We start from the raw sequence: 19,673 nt of genomic DNA on the forward strand, positions 1-19,673 counted from the left end.
CAAATCCATCTAAGGCTCTGACTGCACTGGCAATTCATCGGTTTTACATCTGCAGTAAATACAGTACCATTATATTTAACCCTGTAGTTTCAACTTAAACAAGGTCATTTTCCCTTCTGGTTGTTGTGGGTTTTTCCGGCTCTTTGGCTGTGTTCTGAAGGTTGTTCTTCCTAACGTTTCTCCAGTCTCTGTGGCCGGCATCTTCAGAGGACAGCACTCCCAAGCAAACTACACCAGAGCACAGAGTGCTGTCCTCTGAAGATGCCAGCCACAGAGACTGGCGAAACGTTAGGAAGAACAACCTTCAGAACACGGCCAAAGAGCCCGAAAAACCCATAACAACCATTAGATCCCGGCTGTGAAAGCCTTCGCGAATTCATTTTCCCTTCCTTAGATAGAAAGATTTACTAACCAAAAGTACTTCATATTTCTGTAGATTATTTTAACCACCTTCTCTTTGTGTCTAACAAGGCTACAGAACTTGCAGAATATACAGCCAAGATTGCTCTTCTCGAAGAGGCAAGGAAACGCAAAGAGAATGAAGTGGAAGAGTGGCAGCACAGAGTAAGTGTGGAGGGATTGTTCTTAACAGTTGGGCACCAGCTTTCCATAGGGCTACCATTTTTAGACCTTCACAAATGCATTAGTTTTGATTCTTTCTCTCTCTCCTGTCTCAGTTCTTATGACTGCAGTTCTTTATTTGTTCTATTCATTCTTTAACTAGTAAATTAAATTACTCTGATCTTTTATTTACAGCTGTTAGTCTGATAATATGGAGTGTCTGTTGCATAGACTGGAATCCTATTGGTGTTTGCATAACTTGCTGTGACTGATTGTGGCTATTTAACAGCATGCTGGCTGGCTGGTCAGGTGTAATGAGGCACATAACTGAGATGTGCCCTGACACTAGTAGAATTCTAGCTGTAGTAAAATAGGTTTTGGTACATCTGCAGCCATAAAACCAGAAGAAGAACCAAGCTGGATTGGGCCAAAGGTCTGGTGTTGTGGTAGGGGATCTCTGTCCTCCAGATGTTTTGGATTTCCCAGAAGCCTCACTCTACACGGTCACTTACAAAGGACTGTGGAAGTTCAAAACATCTGGAGTCCCACATATACCCTATTCCTGGCCTTGCCAGATCCAGTATTATGTTCACACAGTTTTGCAGTTGAATGCTTGTGTGTAGCCCACAATCTGCCAGAATGCAATTCCTGCTGGCTTTTGTTACATAGCAATGGGGACTGCAAAGTAGTATCATGACAAATGGTCATTGTGTGTCTTTATCTGCTATAAATTTGTCTAACCCTATTCTTAAGCCATCCAAAGCTGTTGCCACTACTACCATGTTTCCCTGAAAACAAGGCAGGGTCTTATATTAATTTTTGCTCCAAAAATGCATTAGGGCTTATTTTCAGGGGATGTTTTATTTTTTTCATGTACAACAATCTACATTTATTCAAATACAGCTGTCATCCTCTTCTGGTTGGTGCACAATGCTGCACAATGGTGGTGTGCAAGGTTTCACTTAACGGACTTATTTTGGGGGGTAGGGCTTATATTACGAGCATCCTGAAAAATCATACTAGGGCTTATTTTCAGGTTAGGTTTTTTTGGGGGGGGGGAAATTGTATATTCTGGAGTAATATATTTCACAGTTTAATTCAGTCATGCAGGAAGTGTGAGAGGACTATGAAGATGCAGCTAAGCTGTATTTATTTAAATTCTTTGTATACCACAGTACAGGCAAACCTCAAAATGGCTTACACAAAAAGATTGAAATAAGAGGCATTTGTAAAATAGTGCAAAAAAAAAAAACACTGAAGGAAAAACATTATAGATTGACTGACTCTGCAATCTAAGACAATGGCATCTGGCTGCAGTTCAAGGAGGTCTAAATATGCGTCTCTTTGGCCCTACTTCCTTAGCTGATCTCCTATGTGCATTTACTTGGGAGTAAGCCTCAACTGATAAAGTGAAACTGACCTCTGAGCTGGATAAGCACAGGATTGTGCTGTTACTGTCACACTGTAGTTTGTTTCCTGATTTCATTTTATAGGCTAAGGAAGCCCAAGAAGATCTTGTAAAAACAAAGGAGGAGCTACACTTGGTGATGACTGCTCCACCTCCTCCACCCCCACCTGTTTATGAGCCAGTGAGCTACCATGTTCAAGATAGCCTTCAAGATGAAGGAACAGAGTCATCTGGCTACAGCGCAGAATTCTCAAGTGAAGGCATATTGGACGATCGCAATGAAGAGAAGCGCATTACTGAAGCAGAAAAGAATGAGCGTGTACAAAAACAGTTGAAGGTAACATTTCTGAGCTTTCCATTTCTTACAAAAGCTTATTCAGATGTATTGCGACAAGCCTAATCTCTCTGGAAATTCAGAGTTGTAATGCGCTAGATTGTCTGGGCACAATTAGAAATAATAGATTGGTAAAGTACTTGGTATGCTGCGTTTTTTCCTACTATGTTGCTGCTGACTACTTTGCAAAGGGGTAGATTGAGTGTATGATGCCTCTGCTTTTCCAGGAGACAAAATACATGACAAAGGGCAGTGGGGCAAGTAAATTGGGATTTTGGTGATCCAGTTGCCATGGGTATTGGATTACTGGGCACCTAATTACTGGGACCTGGCTCCTGCCTATCCTTCTAGACCATAATTCAGAAGTCATCTGGGGATGTCTGGTCAGCCGTAGGTTTATGGATCCTGGCAACCTTTGAATTTAGTCTGACACATTTACATTACTGTATATACATTGACCAGCTTTGAACGTGCAACTCTAACGGCTTTAACACAAGGACTATCAGGAATTGATCTGAACTTGGGTTGGACACTTGCTTCCTCATAAAAATTAGCTCCCAGAGTTCTTTGAAGAAATCCATGCCCATTCAGCAAAACACTTCTCAAAAGTTTCAGCCTGTGATACAGAACGTTATGATCCTGAGCATCTTTCCTAAAACATTCCTAAGGAAGGATAAAATTATATTTAGCAGCTCTGCATGGGAAATGTAGCTGTTTCCGAGAATGGAAGATTCCTGGATACAACTTTGTGTGGTAAATCATTTTGTTTGAAGTGAATTCTCTGTCGCTTGGATGCAAACACAATAGCAGCCACTTCCTTAATGTGTCCTACATTGATTCTGTGCATTAAGTGTTATAAGCACCCATATGTATAGTTTAATTTTACACACATAAAGGTATTCATTGTTGTGTAACATAGTTATTTAAATATTGCAGACATTGACTGATGAACTAGCCCAGGCCAGAGATGAGAACAAGAAGACCCAAAATGACCTCATCCACACAGAGAACATGCGACAAGGACGTGACAAGTACAAGACATTGAGGCAAATCCGGCAGGGCAATACCAAGCAGAGAATTGATGAATTTGAGGCTATGTAAATACATTGAGAGCAGACTTTGGGAAAGGCAGGTTTTGAATGCAGATTTTTCTTTCTGAAGGTATCACTGGCCAGTTGTAGCAAAAAAAAAAAAAACAAGTTCCCCAGGGCATCAGATTATCAGATGCTACCTGAATCTAGCTAATAAAACTATCAACTTTTTAGTGCATCAGGATAGCAGCCAAAGAGTTTCAGTCAAATCATGGCAATATTTGGTTTTATATTAGTGCCAAAAGGCCTCTTAGAATTGCTTCTTCTCTCTCTGTTAATAGTGTTACCTGTTAACATTGCTTGTGTTCAAGCATCTCTGCCATGACAGGTATGTCTGGGGAGGGCACTGCTAGTATATTGTGCCATGTTCCTTGCTTTTAAACACCACAGAGTTGTAAATCTAACATTGTCCACCACCATTGTTATCTTCAGCCCTTGACCATGATTACTGTTGTAGAAATGTCCAGCAGCATATTGGAACCCTTCTAAATTTAACTGAGAGTCTTTTTAATTGCACTGTTGAACTGGAGAAGCTCCCACAGTGATCAGTCAGAAGAAATGTATTGCAGGCATGCTTAAATGCCTTTCTTACATAATAGTCAGTCAGGAACATTGTTGGTCTTCAATATTATTGAAGTGTGGTACTCCAGCTTAACCAATCAGCTGTAGTGTAGTATTTATATATATTTTTGTTAAAGGATGTTAAGTGACAAATATAATTCTAGTTTGGAAAGGGAGGATGAAATTCTTTTGCTTTGTATATTTTGTTACTACTTCAGACATAATATTAAAATAATAAAATGTAAAAGAATTAAATAGTATCTCTTAGTCTCTGGGGCAAGGCACTGTAGGAAGCTGTTTATGATCTAGAAAATATTTGTAAAGATTTTTTTACTTAAGAAGATTGTGATACATGCTCATGATTGAGTATATACAATTTCACTGTACCAATTTTTTCTAACAGATTTTCTAATTTTTTAAAAATGATCTAGTTTCAGACTCCAACCATGAAGGGACTTGACACCTTTTTATTTTCTCTGTTAAAGAGAATTTCTATGGATTTCCTTCACCAAAATGCCCATCTTAAATCCCCTTCCCCCAACAATCCCATCTTAAGCTTTAGAAATCTGCTAGAATGTCAGAGTACTGTACATTGCTCTACATAGAACTTCCTGTACTGCTTTATACTCAAATGTTTAAACCTTTGTATCCTGATACAGTGTTTGGGTGTAATTCAATGTTGTGTAATTCACCCACAAATAAAAAACCTGCAAAGCAAAGTATTGTTTGATTTTATTTTTCTGCAGCAAAATGAATTCATCCCCTTTGGAAAAAAATACATTAGAATAACTGATAGTGGAGATGAAGTAAATAACACAACCCATGTATCCAACTTAGAGGGAATGTTAAAACAGAATGGTTGAAGAAAAAAGAATTAAGTGATAGAAACAATCGTCTCAAGGGTTTATGGGTAATAGAGAACAGCTTTCTGTTCAGGCCCTGACTTCTGTGGTTAAAATGATCTTGGAAAAGTGGACATTTATCTTAAATTTAAATGGGTGTGTTTCATTTCAACTAATTCTGTAGGCTGAAATCGTCTACACTATGGTTTTCTTGTAGATACAACGAAAATTCACTTGAATTTTAAGTACCGGAATTCTGCTCTTGGACTTCAGTAACTGGGTATTTTTCCTGTTTCTTGAAGTATTTTGGCTGCTCTTACAAATGTCCTCCAAATTAATAAACACTGGCATATAGTTCTACCGACTGGAATTCATGCTCACAAAAGCACACAAAGCTGTTGAATGTACTAGCTCAGCTACAGTGACTTAACAGAAGAACGGTAACAATGAAGAATGTAGTAAAGAAACGTGGAAAAAAGAACAGTATTGGGACTGAGCAAGACGCAGCATCATACAGGCACCAACAAAAACTCAACACCTGCTATCGTCACACCAAGCAGATAAGTCAACATGTGTTTACAACCCCAGATGCATATTACTGGTAGGATACATAATGGTATAATAGTCTATTGGAGAATTCATCTCTTTTAAGAGGTCATTTTCTTCTTAAGACCTGCATTTTCCATGACTGGTAAAAATCCATCGGCTTGGGTCTTCTCTAGGTCAGCTATCTTAGCCTTGAGAGAATGAACTTGTTCCCCGAGAGCCAAAACATACTGCACTAAACACCTACCAACAACCTTGGCTGAGCAAGCCAATAGTCATATAGGTGACAACAGGTATAACAAACTGCAAAGGCCCCACACCAGTCCTACAGTTCTGCCATTGCTTAGCCTGAAGCTGGGCCCAAGTCTTTGGAGTCTGCAGAGAGCAATGCCATTAACCAAACCAGATGGAATGTGTTTTCCAGCAGTATATAGAATAGTACTACTTCTACTGAAAACCAACACAACTTAATTTAACTTCACTACCTTGATTTTTTGGCTTGGAGGTTTTCATCTGGCCATAATATTCAGTCCATTGCCCAGAAACATTGGAGAGTTGTAAGAGATCTTGTCTAGCTGGATAGAGATCGGGGGTGGGTGGGTCAGATTTACAGCATTGTGAGGGAGAGGTGAAAACATCTGTTTTGTTTCTTCATGGCATGCATTTTTCAGAGATAATATAACTTGCATTCCATACTTGTTTTGGCAGGTAGTGACCAATGCTACAAATACCCTTCCTTCTGTTACAGCAGGAGACGATCTGAAATTGACAGTTTAGAATTTATAAGCAGTAGCATGAGGGTACAGTGCAAGTGCAAAATCCATCCATGTGTTTGGACTGCTGAGCATCTTTTCCCACTGAAGACATGCTTGAGAGCTTGCATCCATTATGCCCGTTGTGGTTTCTGCAAACATAAGAAAGGGAGTGTGACCCATCTTGATTCTGCTCATTCAGTTGCTTTCAAAATCCTAACATCTCATGCCCCATACAAGGCAACTTAATGCTGAGTTGTAATTCCTTGTACAATTAGTTCAAGGCTCCTCACTTTTACAAAATCTTTCAAAATACATCATTATGTTTGCAAAACAGAGCATATCTCAGCTGAGAAAACTCTTGGTTTCTGCACTTATCTTCAGTGCTGACACACAGAGAACAGAACAACTACAATAAAAACTACAATAAAAAAGCTTACTTTACTTTTTAAACCCAAGCATCAGGAAATAAGTCAAAATTCTTTATCGGGGGGGGGGAACACGTCCCTCCTACAGCAGTAGAGCTTCTCAAAATCATCAACAGTGATCCAAGGACAAAGTAAAGGCAAAAAAACTTCGTTTTTCACCTTTAAGGCCTCTACAATACATGAGCAGTCCAGAGCAGATTGGACCTGAAAGCTTACCTTTTATGTTATTTTAACAGTCCAATAAAGTTATCCTAGACTAGGCATCCTTCAGTCTCGAGAGACTGGTAATGTGCTCTGTATGGAGGACTTGGAACAGCATCTAGTGTGGCTGAGAAGGCCAGTTTGAGAGTAACAATCCCTTCCACACTGAAAACAAATCCAATCTGTCCCCTGTCCAGCTCCCTGATTTTGCTGCTTTCGTGACTGCCTTTTTGCCTTGGCCTGGTGGACAAGTATCTCTTCAAATTGGGAGAGGCTGTGATGCAACGCCTGCCTCCAGGCTGAACACTCAAATGTCAGGGTTTCCCATCTGTTGAGGTTCATTCCTAAGGCCTTCAGATCCCACTTACAAATGTCCTTGTATCACAGCTGTGGTCTCCCTCTGGGGGGATTTCCCTACACTAATTCTCCATACAGGAGATCTTTTGGAATCCAACTATCAGCCATTCTCACAACATCCCCAAGCCAACGTAGACATCGCTGTTTCAGTAATGTATACATGCTAAAAATTCCAGCTCGTTCTAGGACTACTCTATTTGGAACTTTGTCCTGTCAGGTAATTGTCTGAACTATACAATGATTGAAAGATACTTCCTGCACTATACAGTGGTGCCCCGCATAGCGACGTTAATCCGTTCCAGGATTAACGTCGCTATCCGGAAACATCACTATACGGAACATAAAACCCCATAGGAACGCATTAAACTCCGTTTAATGCGTTCCTATGGGGGGAAAACTCACTGGTAAGCAAAGATTCCCCATCCGGCCGCCATTTTCGCTGCCTCGGTAAGCGAGAGCAGGACACGAAAACGCTGCAGGCAGCCATTTTCTGCACCCGGTGGCCATTTTGGAACCGCCGATCAGCTGTTTTCTAAACATCACAATGCGAAGACCGGTAAGTGAAACGCTTACCGATTATTGCAATGCAATGTTTTGCCACCTAAAACATCACAATGCGATTGCATTAGTGACCGCAAAAAACGCATCGCTATGCAGATTCGTCGTTAAACGATGCGCTCGTTAAGCGAGGCACCACTGTACTTTTTAGTGAATGCAGTCACTATTACTACCCAATTAAGATATATATTCCCCATTTTTGTTTAGATCATCTGGAATGCTATGCAAACTGTTTGCTATATAACTTTGTTTGCCAGTTGACCTCGGTTTGGAGTTGCTAATTGGTCCAGCTGCGAAATCATTTGTGTCTGACCAGTTTTTAATTAGATGGGTCTCTGGCAATAGGGAAAGAATGGATCACCACAGAGAGAGTGCCTAGCAGGAAACAAAGCAAGCTGAGAGCAATACCAATTAGTGTTGCTAATGGCATGTCAGTATTCCTTGTCCCTTTGATTGTGGGCCAGAGAGAAGACTGTTATGAGGAGAACCAGAATAATGGAGGATACAATGGGTTAATTGAGTAAGCAACAACTAGGTCAGTGGTTCTCAATGTGTATGGTAGGCCTCAAAGTACGAGTATTGCTGGGGTTAGATTTCCATAGCAACTCCATCCTAGGATGTGGGCTAAGTAGGCCAGCAGCATGCTAACACTTAAGTCTATTGGCTGGACCAAGGACCAATAGGGCAACTATCTATGCTCTAGAAAATGTCCTTCTAAGGTATGATGTGATCACATTCACACACAGAAAAGTTCACATACTGTGGTCCTGTTGACATCACTACCAGAAGAAGAACTTCTTTGCCACCACTTTCTGAATCCCTTTGTAAGCTCCACATCATGTGAGTGGGGCTTCCAAAGACTCAAGTACCCGCAGGGGTAGATTTGCTCATACGGTGCCCCCTCAGTCAGGCTATAACAATAAGGCAGTGTATTATAGTGAGCAGTGTGGTGTGATGCTGGTTTTCATCAGGATTTCATCATATTAGAGGAATCTTAAATCTATCCAGCCCCCACAATTCTAAGGAAAATCCCTCAATATGTTTTTTATCTGAGGAGCAGGAAAGAAGGACTCTAGGAAAGCCATGCCCTCTTATCGTTTTCTTCAGAGTATAGCACAGCCCATATAAAACTAGGTAGAGGGAAACACAGAGAACACACAGATCCTCCACATATCCCTTAGACACTACAGTTTGCAAGAGTCTTTTCATTCTACCTAGCGGAAACAGCACTTTCTCCTCAAGCATTCCGTAATCATCATTTCAATAATCCTTGCGGGAACTTTTCAGTAAGCCTGTGGTATCACCCTCATGTTATAGACATGAGAGAGGCTGAGAAATCCAGTGAATTCATTACAGAGGTGAGATTTAAACTAGAGAATTCCTCCTCTCTGCTTACTTTTTTTCAACACTGTCCCAATTGCAATACTTTGTGTTACACTGGTTTGTCTGGTGTTTAGTAATACCTGTCTATCCCAGAATAGGCAATTCTTTAATTTTATTTCCCTTCCAAAGTACTTACGTGGTCCTAGCCGTGCCCCACCCAAGAACTGATCACGTAAACCGAACAGTGCTTGATCCCAGATGGTTAGGTCCAGACAAGACTGATGCAGTTGAGACATTGTAAACCCACTAAAGACAAACAAGTGATTCCATTGTGGCTGAGCTTGCTTCTTCAGCACAGGCGTCCTTTGTTTTATGTCCCGTTGTCCCAGAATGCAAAGACAACTTCCAAAAGAGAACATTTAAAAATTATTCAGAAAGTATATGATCAACAGTTAGTTATGATGTGTTCTTGTAGAGACAGGGAGCATGCCTGTAAGTGGTGTTTCAGTGATGGAGACAGTTAGGGTTAATGTTCAGAACTAGGTGGAACATGCCCCAACATTCTTTCCTCGACCCTGATCGTCCTCCAAATTTTAATATATTTTTAAAAATCCTTACATGTATGAGATTAGTGCCAGATCACCCTATCACCGAGTCATCAATAGACATGGTAGACGAGTAGACATGGTCTAGAGGGGCGGGGTAAAAATCAAATAAATCAATCAAATAAATAAATAAATAAATAAATAAATAAATTTCCCATATTTCTGCCCCTACTAGTTCTCGGTGAGATCAGCAAAGACAGGACCAGAGGAAGGAAGGATTGACTGGCAGAGGTTAAACCAAAGGAAGGAAGGAGGGAAGGGCTATGGGCTGGAATGCAATTCACATCGCTTCCAGTATGAAGGGTGAACTCCTGAATCAATCTGCAGCTCTTGTGTGAGCACTGACTGTGGTTTCAAATGTAAAATCAGGATGCAAATCAAATTACAGCAAAGCCAAATCAGTCCAATTCGGCTTTCCAGTGTAGTCACACCCTTAGTCTATAGGGAGTTTAGGTCTTTTTCCATTTGTGTGTAGGCATCCTTCAGTCTTGAGAGACTATGGTAACACGCTCTGAATAGAGGTCTTGGAACAGCGTCTAGTGTGGCTGAGAAGGCCAGTTTGACAATCCCTTCCACACTGAAGACAAATACAGTCTGTCCCCTGTCCAGCTCCCTGATTTTGCTTGTTTCGGGACTTCCTCTTTGCCTCGGTCTGCTGGACAAGTGCCTCTTCAAAATGGGAGAGGCCATGCTGCACCGTCTGCCTCCAGGCTGAACGCTCAGATGTCAAGATTTCCCATCTATTGAGGTCCATTCCTAAGGCCTTCAGATCTGCTTGCAGATATCCTTGTATCGCAGCTGTGGTCTCCCTCTGGGGCGCTTTCTCTACACTAATTCTCCATACAGGAGATCTTTTGGAATCCGACCATCAGCCATTCTCACAACATCCCCAAGACAACATAGACATCGCTGTTTCAGTAATGTATACATGCTAACAATTCCGCCTCATTCTAGGCCTACTCTAGGACTACTTATGAGACTACTAGAACTTTTTCATTTAAGTTTTGGCAAACAGGGACGCATGTGTGGAACTGCCTGCACAAAAAAGCAGCAGTTTTCTTGGGATAACGTCAAGAAGCACAGTTCTTGGGACCTGGCACAGTTAGAGTATTCTTCCCACTCCAAGCTACCTTGATCCATGCTCTGTCTACACAATGTGTATTTTCAATAGCTGCAGCATGTCCTGAAGTGGAAATACAGTGATGATGAGAACTTCACTTCTGCCAATGAAATTATTATTAAAGGGACAGAGAAGAAAGTGGGAATACTTTGAGCATTGCTTTGGGGAATGGCATTTTATTTCTCTGAGTTCTGTGAGGCAGCAGAATGTTCAAAAAGAAGAGACCATGAAGGTGACTGTGTGTAGATCTGGCAGAGTGCAACAAAGAGAGGACAGTCTTAAAGAAGCTGCTGCTGCTGCTGCTAAGGTATAGAGATGGATTTCTAATCACATTGAATACAGTCTACATCTGTGTTTGAGTTGTTTTGTTTTGTTTGGCCAAAATCAGATTTCAACATGTTCAGGACTATAAAGAAATACAGCCTCTGGAATGCTAAAGTAGCATGCTCCTAATGAGATGAGTTGCAGGAAATGAGCTGCTACAGTTTGTACCATTTACTGATGATTTCAGCCTTGATTATAACCATTATCTTCAACAGCAATCATATCTGTTGACAAGGAAGTGCTAAATAAAACATTTTATTTAATTGAAAGTACCTCTTTTATCTCATTCAAAATACATCATTGAAAGTACTTCCCCTAATGCTGTCCAGCATTTCTGTCAATTACGAAACTTATCAAGGCATCACACTGTGTTTTATCTTCTTCATATTTCAATATTTTTAACAGCTGGCAAACATCATTTCCCCCCCCCCAAAGCCACTTGCTTTGTGATGCAGAGAAACATTGTGCAGCACAGCAAAGCCATTTTCTTGCTTCACTCACTTGACCGAAATGATGCGGCCACAGTTAGGCAATTTTGAACAGGAAAGTGTTAAGTGCACAGTTAACTCTTTCATGGAAAAGGGTGGAACGCGGAGGTGCTTAATGGCTTGCTAGTACGTGCAGTTATTCTTAGTCTTAACAGAAATGAACATCTCAGGGATAAGCAAACCTTAAGGACTGGGGGACACATTTGCACATCCAGACCTTGTCATTCCTTCAGTCTTGAAATAAAATCTGTAGGGCCAAAAACAGCCAAATACCATGTGGTCACGAAAGATTACATAAATGTAAGAGGGTAATACCTTTTATTGGACCACTAGAAATCAAACAAATTGCAGGCTTTGACAAAGAAAATGCCACTTCTTCAGTCTGCAGAGAGGCTTGAGGCTGCAGCCTCAGAGAACTTATATCAACTCTCACAGACATGTATCACTAATTTCTGGACTCTTGTGTACAAATTTTCTCTCTATCAGTCACGGGGTTGTGCTAAGCCTGAAGAAGTGGAATTTTGCCCACAAAAGCTTGCAGTTTGTTTAATGTTTAGTGATCTAATAAAAGGTATTACCCACTCTTACATTTGTGTAATCCTACCGTTCACAATATTTTGGCCTACAGGCTTCTTTTTCTTCTAAACCAATGTTCTTAAAATCTCCCACACTGGAATGATAGAATAACTGGAAGACAAAGGGGAAGAAAAAAGAATATGGACAACCATACCTCTTAACTAATGCGTTTAAGAAGCCATCAGGTCTTATCATGGGCAAGTTCTTGGCGCCAAGTATCATAACATGAAGCTGGTAACCAGGTTGTGCCTGGGCTTCTATACCTGAAAGAGGAAGCAAGAGCTAAAGGAAAATGCTAGAACTCATAACACTATTCCGTTAATTAAAATGCACAATGACTGTTTACAAGTGAGTTTCCAAAATCACAATGACAGGAGAACTTAGTTCTGTCCAACTCTCTAAATACAAAAGTCATGAACAGAAGTGGTGCAACCCTAATAATTGCCAAGAGTGCAAATATGCACTGACCTATCTCAGAAGAAGCTAACTTGATTAGATTTATTTCTGAATGCACATAGTGCAAAATTCTACTGCACCAGTTTGCTCCCAATACCAAAAACATTTACGCTAGTCAAAAGCTTCCTATCTCCATTTTAGGATCTAGAACTCTCTAGTGGTCTCTTTTCCACTGCGGAAGCTTTTAGGAGCCTTGGCACATGAGGAGGGGCTTTAAAAGTAAAGAGTAACTACCAGTTTGCCTGGGGCACTCCCAGTCCCTAGAGACGACAAGCCACTGGCTAGACTGTAGGACCTAATGAGGTGAATGCTAAAATGATGAACTACATCTGTTTTGTTTTAAATGCAGCACTTGGGAAAGTACCATGTAGCTGAGAAGATAATACTTATACTCTTCTTCCTGCCAAGTCAACACTTTTATGCGTGAAAGGTCTTTGGACAGAGGTATACCTTTAGTCATTGTATACCTTTAGTATACCTTAAGGAATCCCAAGCCAGAATTAAGATTGCCAGAAGAAATATCAACAACCTCCGATATGCAAATGCTACCACTCTGATGGCAGAAAGTAAGGAGGAATTAAGGAACCTTGTAATGAGGGTGAAAGAGCAGAGTGCAAAAAACGATCTGAAGCTCAACATCAAAAAAACTAAGATCATGGCCACTGGTTCCATCACCTCCTGGCAAATAGAAGGGGAAGATATGGAGGCAGTGACAGATTTTACCTTCTTGGGCTCTATGATCACTGCAGATGGAGACAGCAGCCCCGAAATTAAAAGACGCCTGCTTCTTGGGAGGAAAGCGATGACAAACCTCAACATTACTTTAAAAAGCAGAGACATCACCTTGCCAACAAAATTCCCAATAGTCAAAGCAATGGTTTTTCCTGTAGTGATGTATGGGAGTGAGAGCTGGACCATAAAGAAAGCTGACCGCCGAAGAATTGATGCTTTTGGATTGTGGTGCTGGAGGAGGCCCTTGAGAGTCCCCTGGACTGCAAGGAGATCAAACCTATCCATTCTAAGGAAATCAACCCTGAGTGCTCACTGGAAGGACAGATCCTGAAGCTGAGGCTCCAATACTTTGGCCACGTCATGAAAAGAGAAGACTCCCTGGAAAAGACCATGATATTAGGAAAGTGTGAAGGCAGGAGGAGAAGGGGACGACAGAGGATGAGATGGCTGGAGAGTGTCACCGAAGCAACCAACATGAATCTGACCCAACTCCGGGAGGCAGTGGAAGACAGGAGGGGCTGGCGTGCTCTGGTCCATGGGGTCACAAAGAGTCGGACACGACTAAACAACAACAACAACAATACCTTTAGTCATGTTGAAATCAGCTGTAGTGGTGCAGCCTAAACCTAAACACAAGTGTCTTCCATTTCACTATCAGCTAGCTGCAGCTCAAAATGTTATGTAGCGTGAAACTTTGATTTCAGCAATGTAGAAGTCAACCGATCACCCTTCCCCACTTTTCAGTATGGAAGCTTGGTGAGCAACAGGGCCCGTACGTCAGTAGATCAGGTAAGTGCTAGCAAAATCAATACATACAATGCTCTGCATTTTCTTTCAGATGCTCCTCGTACTGGAACTTGTTACCCAGGGAAGGTGAAACCAGCTTTGCACGGACTAGAAGTTCTCCACTGTACTGGGCCACAGAACTTCCAGAGTTTTCAGGCTGTACAGAAGTTGAAAGACAAATAGCGTCATCTTTTTGTTAAGCTATCAACAGAACCCAATAGTTATTTCCTACAGTGAAGACATTTTCCCCTTAGAGAATACAATTTCTTCAGAAAAACAAGCAACCGGGCTTAAGTTACATTCATCCTCCAATGAACAATCACAAAAGAAAGCTTACTGGCATGAAACACAGGAAGCTGAATGAAGCTCATGCTATAGTAGGCAGGCATCTTGCCTTACTTGGGAGAGTCCCTCTTCTAAAAATATGCTACATGTGTTCTCTAATTTGTCCTTCTGGGAACCTCTTTCTATGAAATCTGCACAGAATGGAAGCTCACAAGAATGGCATGGAAGCAATACAGCCATCTACAGCATCCAGTCTTCAGAGGCATACTCTTTTATCCTATGGAGGTTATATTCAGCGGTTAATGTCTAATGCCATTATGGCATTTATAGAGTCATCCGAGCTGATGGTTATCACCATATTTTGTGACAAAGCACTGCCCATCAGAGAACAGCAGAGATGAGAAGAAAGCCCCTCCAGATGCTTGGACAGTCATTTATACCACCTGGACTCTTTTTCATAAGAGAATTTTTTGGACAGATGCTGAATGGCCATACAACAAGGATGCTTTGGTTATGGACTTCTGCATTGCTATGGGGTTGGAATAGGTAGCCCTTAAGAGCCCTTCCAGTGCTGTCAGATATGATTTATGTCCACCTAACTATACAAGACAAAATATGTTTGTAGCACAATGTTAGGAATCAATATTTCCTAACACTGTGCATGTATATACAGACATGCGCAGAAACACACACACATCTGCATATAGCTGCTCTGTTGAACTTTTATTTCAGGAAGGAACGATTACATGATCTGTCTGTTGTATGTCTGATTTTAAAATATGAAGCAATTGGAAGGTTTAAAGACCTTAGTTTTGAGCTGATACCAGTTGAATGACAGAGATGAATTGTCTTCAAAATTGCAAGATTTTAATGGTATCACCACTTCTCCAAGGAACACTTGTTGTCTGAAAGTGCCACAGTGCCACACAGATACTTGAAGTTGTCGCGTCTCCAGCTGGGAGTATTCAACCTTGTACTGTGAAAACAAACAATTCAATTAGTATAAGACATAATCTGCATAGCACACATTTTATGCAGTTGGAACACAAACATCTAGCACATTATTTAGTTTATTAACCTATTTCTGCTAGCTATCACTAAAAAACCAGCTGGATAAATAATGTTATGTGTCAACAGTGTGGGAAATAACATTAACACCGCATTCTGCCTAGTAGGTAGGCCTGTGCACAGTGAAAACATTCATTTTTGTCCTGTTTTCATTTCTTTCAGAGATGCCTTTTCCATTTTGGGTATAGGCTTTTTTTGTTTATTTGTTGTACATTAGCCCTTTCATTTAGCATGAAAGGGTCCGTCTCTGGGGTTATTTCAGTTTCTGTAGCTTTAAAAGGTAAATTATTTTATCCATCTGCTTTAAGAGCAGCTTTCCCTTCACTTTCTAAAATTACAGCATCTTCTGTAAAGTTCTCTTTCTTTGAAATAATCTTTCAGCCTTGCATTTCTCCTGCATCGTTCTTCAGTACATATTCTTTCCATCTTCCCTACACTGCCACTGTTTTGAGAATCTATTCAATTTTGCTTTTTAAGCTTTTAAAAATCTTCACTCACTATTGGGATTATCTAAATAGTTTTATTATGATGATATTTTAATGGTCTTATCTAATTTCTAATGTGTTTTAATGATGACTATTAGGCACACTGAATGCTTTTTAGTGGAGAAGGGAATAAAGATGTAATTAACAATAAAACCTCCAATTTTGGAAATCTACTCAGATACACATTCAGCATTGAGGAAGTAGAGATGCAGTCCCTAAATGACTAATGACTCAGAGCTGCCAGATGTAATGAGATCTCCTAATACTCTTTAAAGTGACAGCTAAGACTTTTACATGAATGAGCCCAAACAGCAATGATGAATAGTCACTGAGATAACTGGAAGCATATCCAGTGCATTTTAACTCCTTTTCAACTTGAAAAGTATTCAGTCCAACTCCCAATTCATTCTATGAGACATACAATATAACATTAATACAAAGACATTGCTCAAGATGTTAAAAGTATGTCCACTGTAAGAGATGCAGTTGGTGTAAATCCATGTTTTGTGGCCAGGGTTTTTAATCTTTAGTATTTTCACTATATCACAATGCAAGTTTTCATAGAAGAAAAATAAATCTTGACTTCTGATCTGTAGTTATTTTACAGGGCTACCTTCAGTTGCCCCTTTTGTTCTGATTGCATCTGTTACTTGTTGGAAGCTAACAGGTGCAATCAGAACAAAAGCGAAAACTTTTGCCAAAAGGTAAAATCCTTGAATGAAGGACCTCTGCTTCCTTTTTTTTTTTTTTAACAGAAAGTGCTGCCTATGAGAAGTTTAGTAACAGGTCAGATTACAACAGATACTCAGCTTTGCATTCAAAAGTGGAGTTCCCTTAAATGCATCAGTTCTCATCACTGAAGAAAAAAATCATGCTATTAGCTTCTTGTTATAAGTTCGGTGTCTTGTGCAGATTGACTCTAGGTCTGTCAAAGGGTGGCCAGATATCCGGATTAAAAATATTGCTTAATGTACCTTTAATGTTTCTTGATACACAGGATCCAGTGTGTTCTTTTTGAGAGAGGTCTTCCTTTTACTCTGAGCAGATTTATCAGGCAGCAAATAAGTTTTAATGTACCTTGCAAAATCAAAGATGAAGACAACAGTTAGGAGCCATGAGAAAGGAAGGGCAGAAGGAAAGAGAGCCATACGGCTGCTACTACGCTTCTCCCTTAAATTGCATGGATCTGAGCAGCACGGCTTTGGTTAAACACAGGGCTTTTTGCAATAAATAAATATTGTGCTGCTTTTCGTCTCTGGGAAGTGGCCTGAAAAAGGTGGGTTTTGGGCTTAGCTAGGACCCTGTTGCTCACAGTGCAGCAGCTCCTGATCTGATGGCAGCAACCCCCTCTCCTGTCACGGCCGTTTCATAACTGGTAGGATGCTGGGGCGTGCCTGGAGGCTGACCCTGGTTGGGGCAAGGTGTGTGTGTGTGTGTGTGTGTGTGTGTGTGTGTGTGTGTGTGTGTGTGTGTGTGTGTGTGTGTGTGTGTGTGTGTGTGTGTGTGTGTGTGTGTGTGTGTGTGTGTGTGTGTGTGTATCAGTCGTTTATACTTTGTACTTACAAGAGGGTGGGCATTAGATTTATACATGGATTTTGAACTACATGGCGGTCCAGCACCTCCAGCATTCTTGAAGGGAGAAGTGTAGTTGATCTCTGCAGAATCCCCCACCCTGCACACTTCTTTTCTTTTTGTGCCATGCTGGTTTATCATTTATCAGTTTATCATTTATTGCACACAATCTTCACAACTACCTGCCACGGAAATCAGATGAGCCAGCTTCAAGGTATCCTGCAGTATACAGAGCCTGTTCTCATACACACATAGATTCATGCACAGCATCCAGTATAATGATAATAGGAGCTTGGAAAGTAGCTTTTAAAAAAGCCATGGGTGGTTGTTATTATGGTTTCAAGACCCCAAAAGCAGTTAATCACTTTGTTTTGTTGCCTTTGTTTTGTGTGTCTATATTTACCTATATTTTCCTGATAACTTCGCAAAAACCACTTTCATTCTCTCTGGGCACCAATGGAAGAATTTTCCTATTCCCCGCACTCTTAAGAACATCCATGAATGCAGGGACTAGGAGTGCTTATATAGATACATTCCTACTTTCTAACACTGCACTTCTCTCTAGGGTGAGGAACTGAGACAAATAATTGTGGGCTTATATTATGGAACAAAGCCAGGAAAGCAAGATGCATAGCTGGGAGAATTAATATGGTTTTATAACCAGACATTCCTGAAACAAAGAGATCATTTCTTTCTAGATACAAGGTTAATGTAAAGTCTTCTACTTTTGGCCTCAAGCAGAGATAATCATCTTTCCTCCTGCTTCCATCTTTCCACCCTGTACCAGACACGGAAAGAGCCTTCAAAGTTCAATTAGACAAATAGCCTGACATTAAAACTAGAATCTTGTGCACTTATTTGGGAGAAAACGGTGGAAATCAATGAGAATTAGTGAACATATTTAGGACTAGACTGCAGAATTCTGTAGGTCTGGGATCTCAATATATGAAGAGCTGCCTTCCTAACCACTAAGCCTTGCCCATGAGGTCCCGATCACAGATCAACCAGTAAATTATATCATGTTGTTGAGACAAGGCAATATTGGTAGCGGCTTCCTAATGACAGAACTCTATTACTTGGGAAATTTTGCTTCGCCCCCTCTGTGTTATGTTTTTAAACATAGCTTTTGAAGACTTGATTATCTACACTTGATTAACCTAACTTGAACAAAACTTTTCAATGATTTTTAATTGTTTTTTATTATCAATCAAATATGGCATTGCTGAATTATCACTGCTACTGGGTTTGTAATTTTTAATTACAGTATTTGTTTTATGATTATGTTAATGTGCAAACAGCCAATAGCAGCGGTACGGTCCTTAAAGTTAATTTATAAATACTAAAATAATTAAATAACACTAGGCTTAAATAATCTTGACAAAGATGCTTATTCAGCTTAAGCCCTACTTTAAAATTTTGGTTTAAACAGAAATAGATTCTATAGCTCGATTTCCTATTATTGTAACATTATGTTGCCCCCTGCTGGTCAATGAATGCCTGCAGCAAAATAAGCTTCTGAAATGACACCAATGGATTTACAATAACATGCCATCAAGTTGATTTCAACTTATGGAAACCCTTTACAGGGTTTTGGAGGCAGAAGTGACTAAAATATTTGCATTGATTGGCATCTTGTGCTGGTCTCTAGATATTTGTCTCTCACTTTTGCTTGATTAAGATTTCTATATATGTTGAAAGCTTGCTCCTACACTAGCTGAAATAAATCTAATAACAATAATGGTTTATTTTGTACCATTAATTAGGGGGAACACAACAGTCACTAGCAAAATAATTTCCTTACATTGTCCAATACAGTCTTCCTGTGACTATTTCTTAATGTTCAACCTGAACATTTCCTTCTCTTCCTCTGCAATAACCAGCAAATACGCCCCTTCTTTGTGGCAACTGTTTAGATGAAAACTGAAAGCTACCTTAAATAATGAAAAATGGTCATTTACAGATCCAGTGAAAGAAGATTTTCCTTCTTTGGCTGAAATTCTGTTGCATAGCTCCAGATATACAACATGAAGCTGTGGAACAAGCTCAGAAAACGGCAGCACAGCAGAAGTGCTACTCATGAATTACCTCTGCATGCGTACCATGCAATGGTAATGACGGGAAGTGCACGATGGATTGTGCAATTAAACTGCACAATCCTTGTTGCCTGAGTATAGTGCCAGGCAAACTTACACAGGCATAATTTTACATTCATGA

General features: G+C 40.3%; 2 protein-coding genes across 8 annotated transcripts in view; one reads left to right on the forward strand and one right to left on the reverse strand.

Moving 5' to 3' along the window:
• EZR (ezrin) overlaps positions 1–4,674 on the forward strand; it is a 47,295-nt gene extending 42,621 nt beyond the window's left edge. For all 5 annotated transcript variants that reach the window (XM_078383221.1, XM_078383222.1, XM_020809470.3 and 2 more), the window contains exons 12-14: positions 472–564; positions 2,055–2,306; positions 3,240–4,674. In XM_078383221.1, coding sequence (XP_078239347.1) covers positions 472–564; positions 2,055–2,306; positions 3,240–3,404 — 510 coding nt within the window. In that variant the 3' untranslated portion in view covers positions 3,405–4,674. The remainder of the gene's footprint in view (positions 1–471; positions 565–2,054; positions 2,307–3,239) is intronic.
• Positions 4,671–19,673, reverse strand: part of SYTL3 (synaptotagmin like 3) — a 56,429-nt gene continuing 41,426 nt past the window's right edge. For 2 of the 3 annotated variants that reach the window (XM_078383219.1, XM_072994742.2), the window contains exons 12-17: positions 16,862–16,964; positions 15,140–15,310; positions 14,080–14,206; positions 12,230–12,338; positions 9,159–9,364; positions 4,671–6,247 (exon numbers count right to left, since the gene is read on the reverse strand). In XM_078383219.1, coding sequence (XP_078239345.1) covers positions 6,117–6,247; positions 9,159–9,364; positions 12,230–12,338; positions 14,080–14,206; positions 15,140–15,310; positions 16,862–16,964 — 847 coding nt within the window. In that variant the 3' untranslated portion in view covers positions 4,671–6,116. Of the gene's footprint in view, positions 6,248–9,158; positions 9,365–10,835; positions 10,936–12,229; positions 12,339–14,079; positions 14,207–15,139; positions 15,311–16,861; positions 16,965–19,673 lie in introns of all 3 variants that reach the window. The other variant, XR_013540544.1, reaches the window with a different exon arrangement.

Source organism: Pogona vitticeps, chromosome 1 (assembly GCF_051106095.1).
Source record: "Pogona vitticeps strain Pit_001003342236 chromosome 1, PviZW2.1, whole genome shotgun sequence".
Classification (NCBI taxonomy): Eukaryota; Metazoa; Chordata; class Lepidosauria; order Squamata; family Agamidae; genus Pogona; species Pogona vitticeps.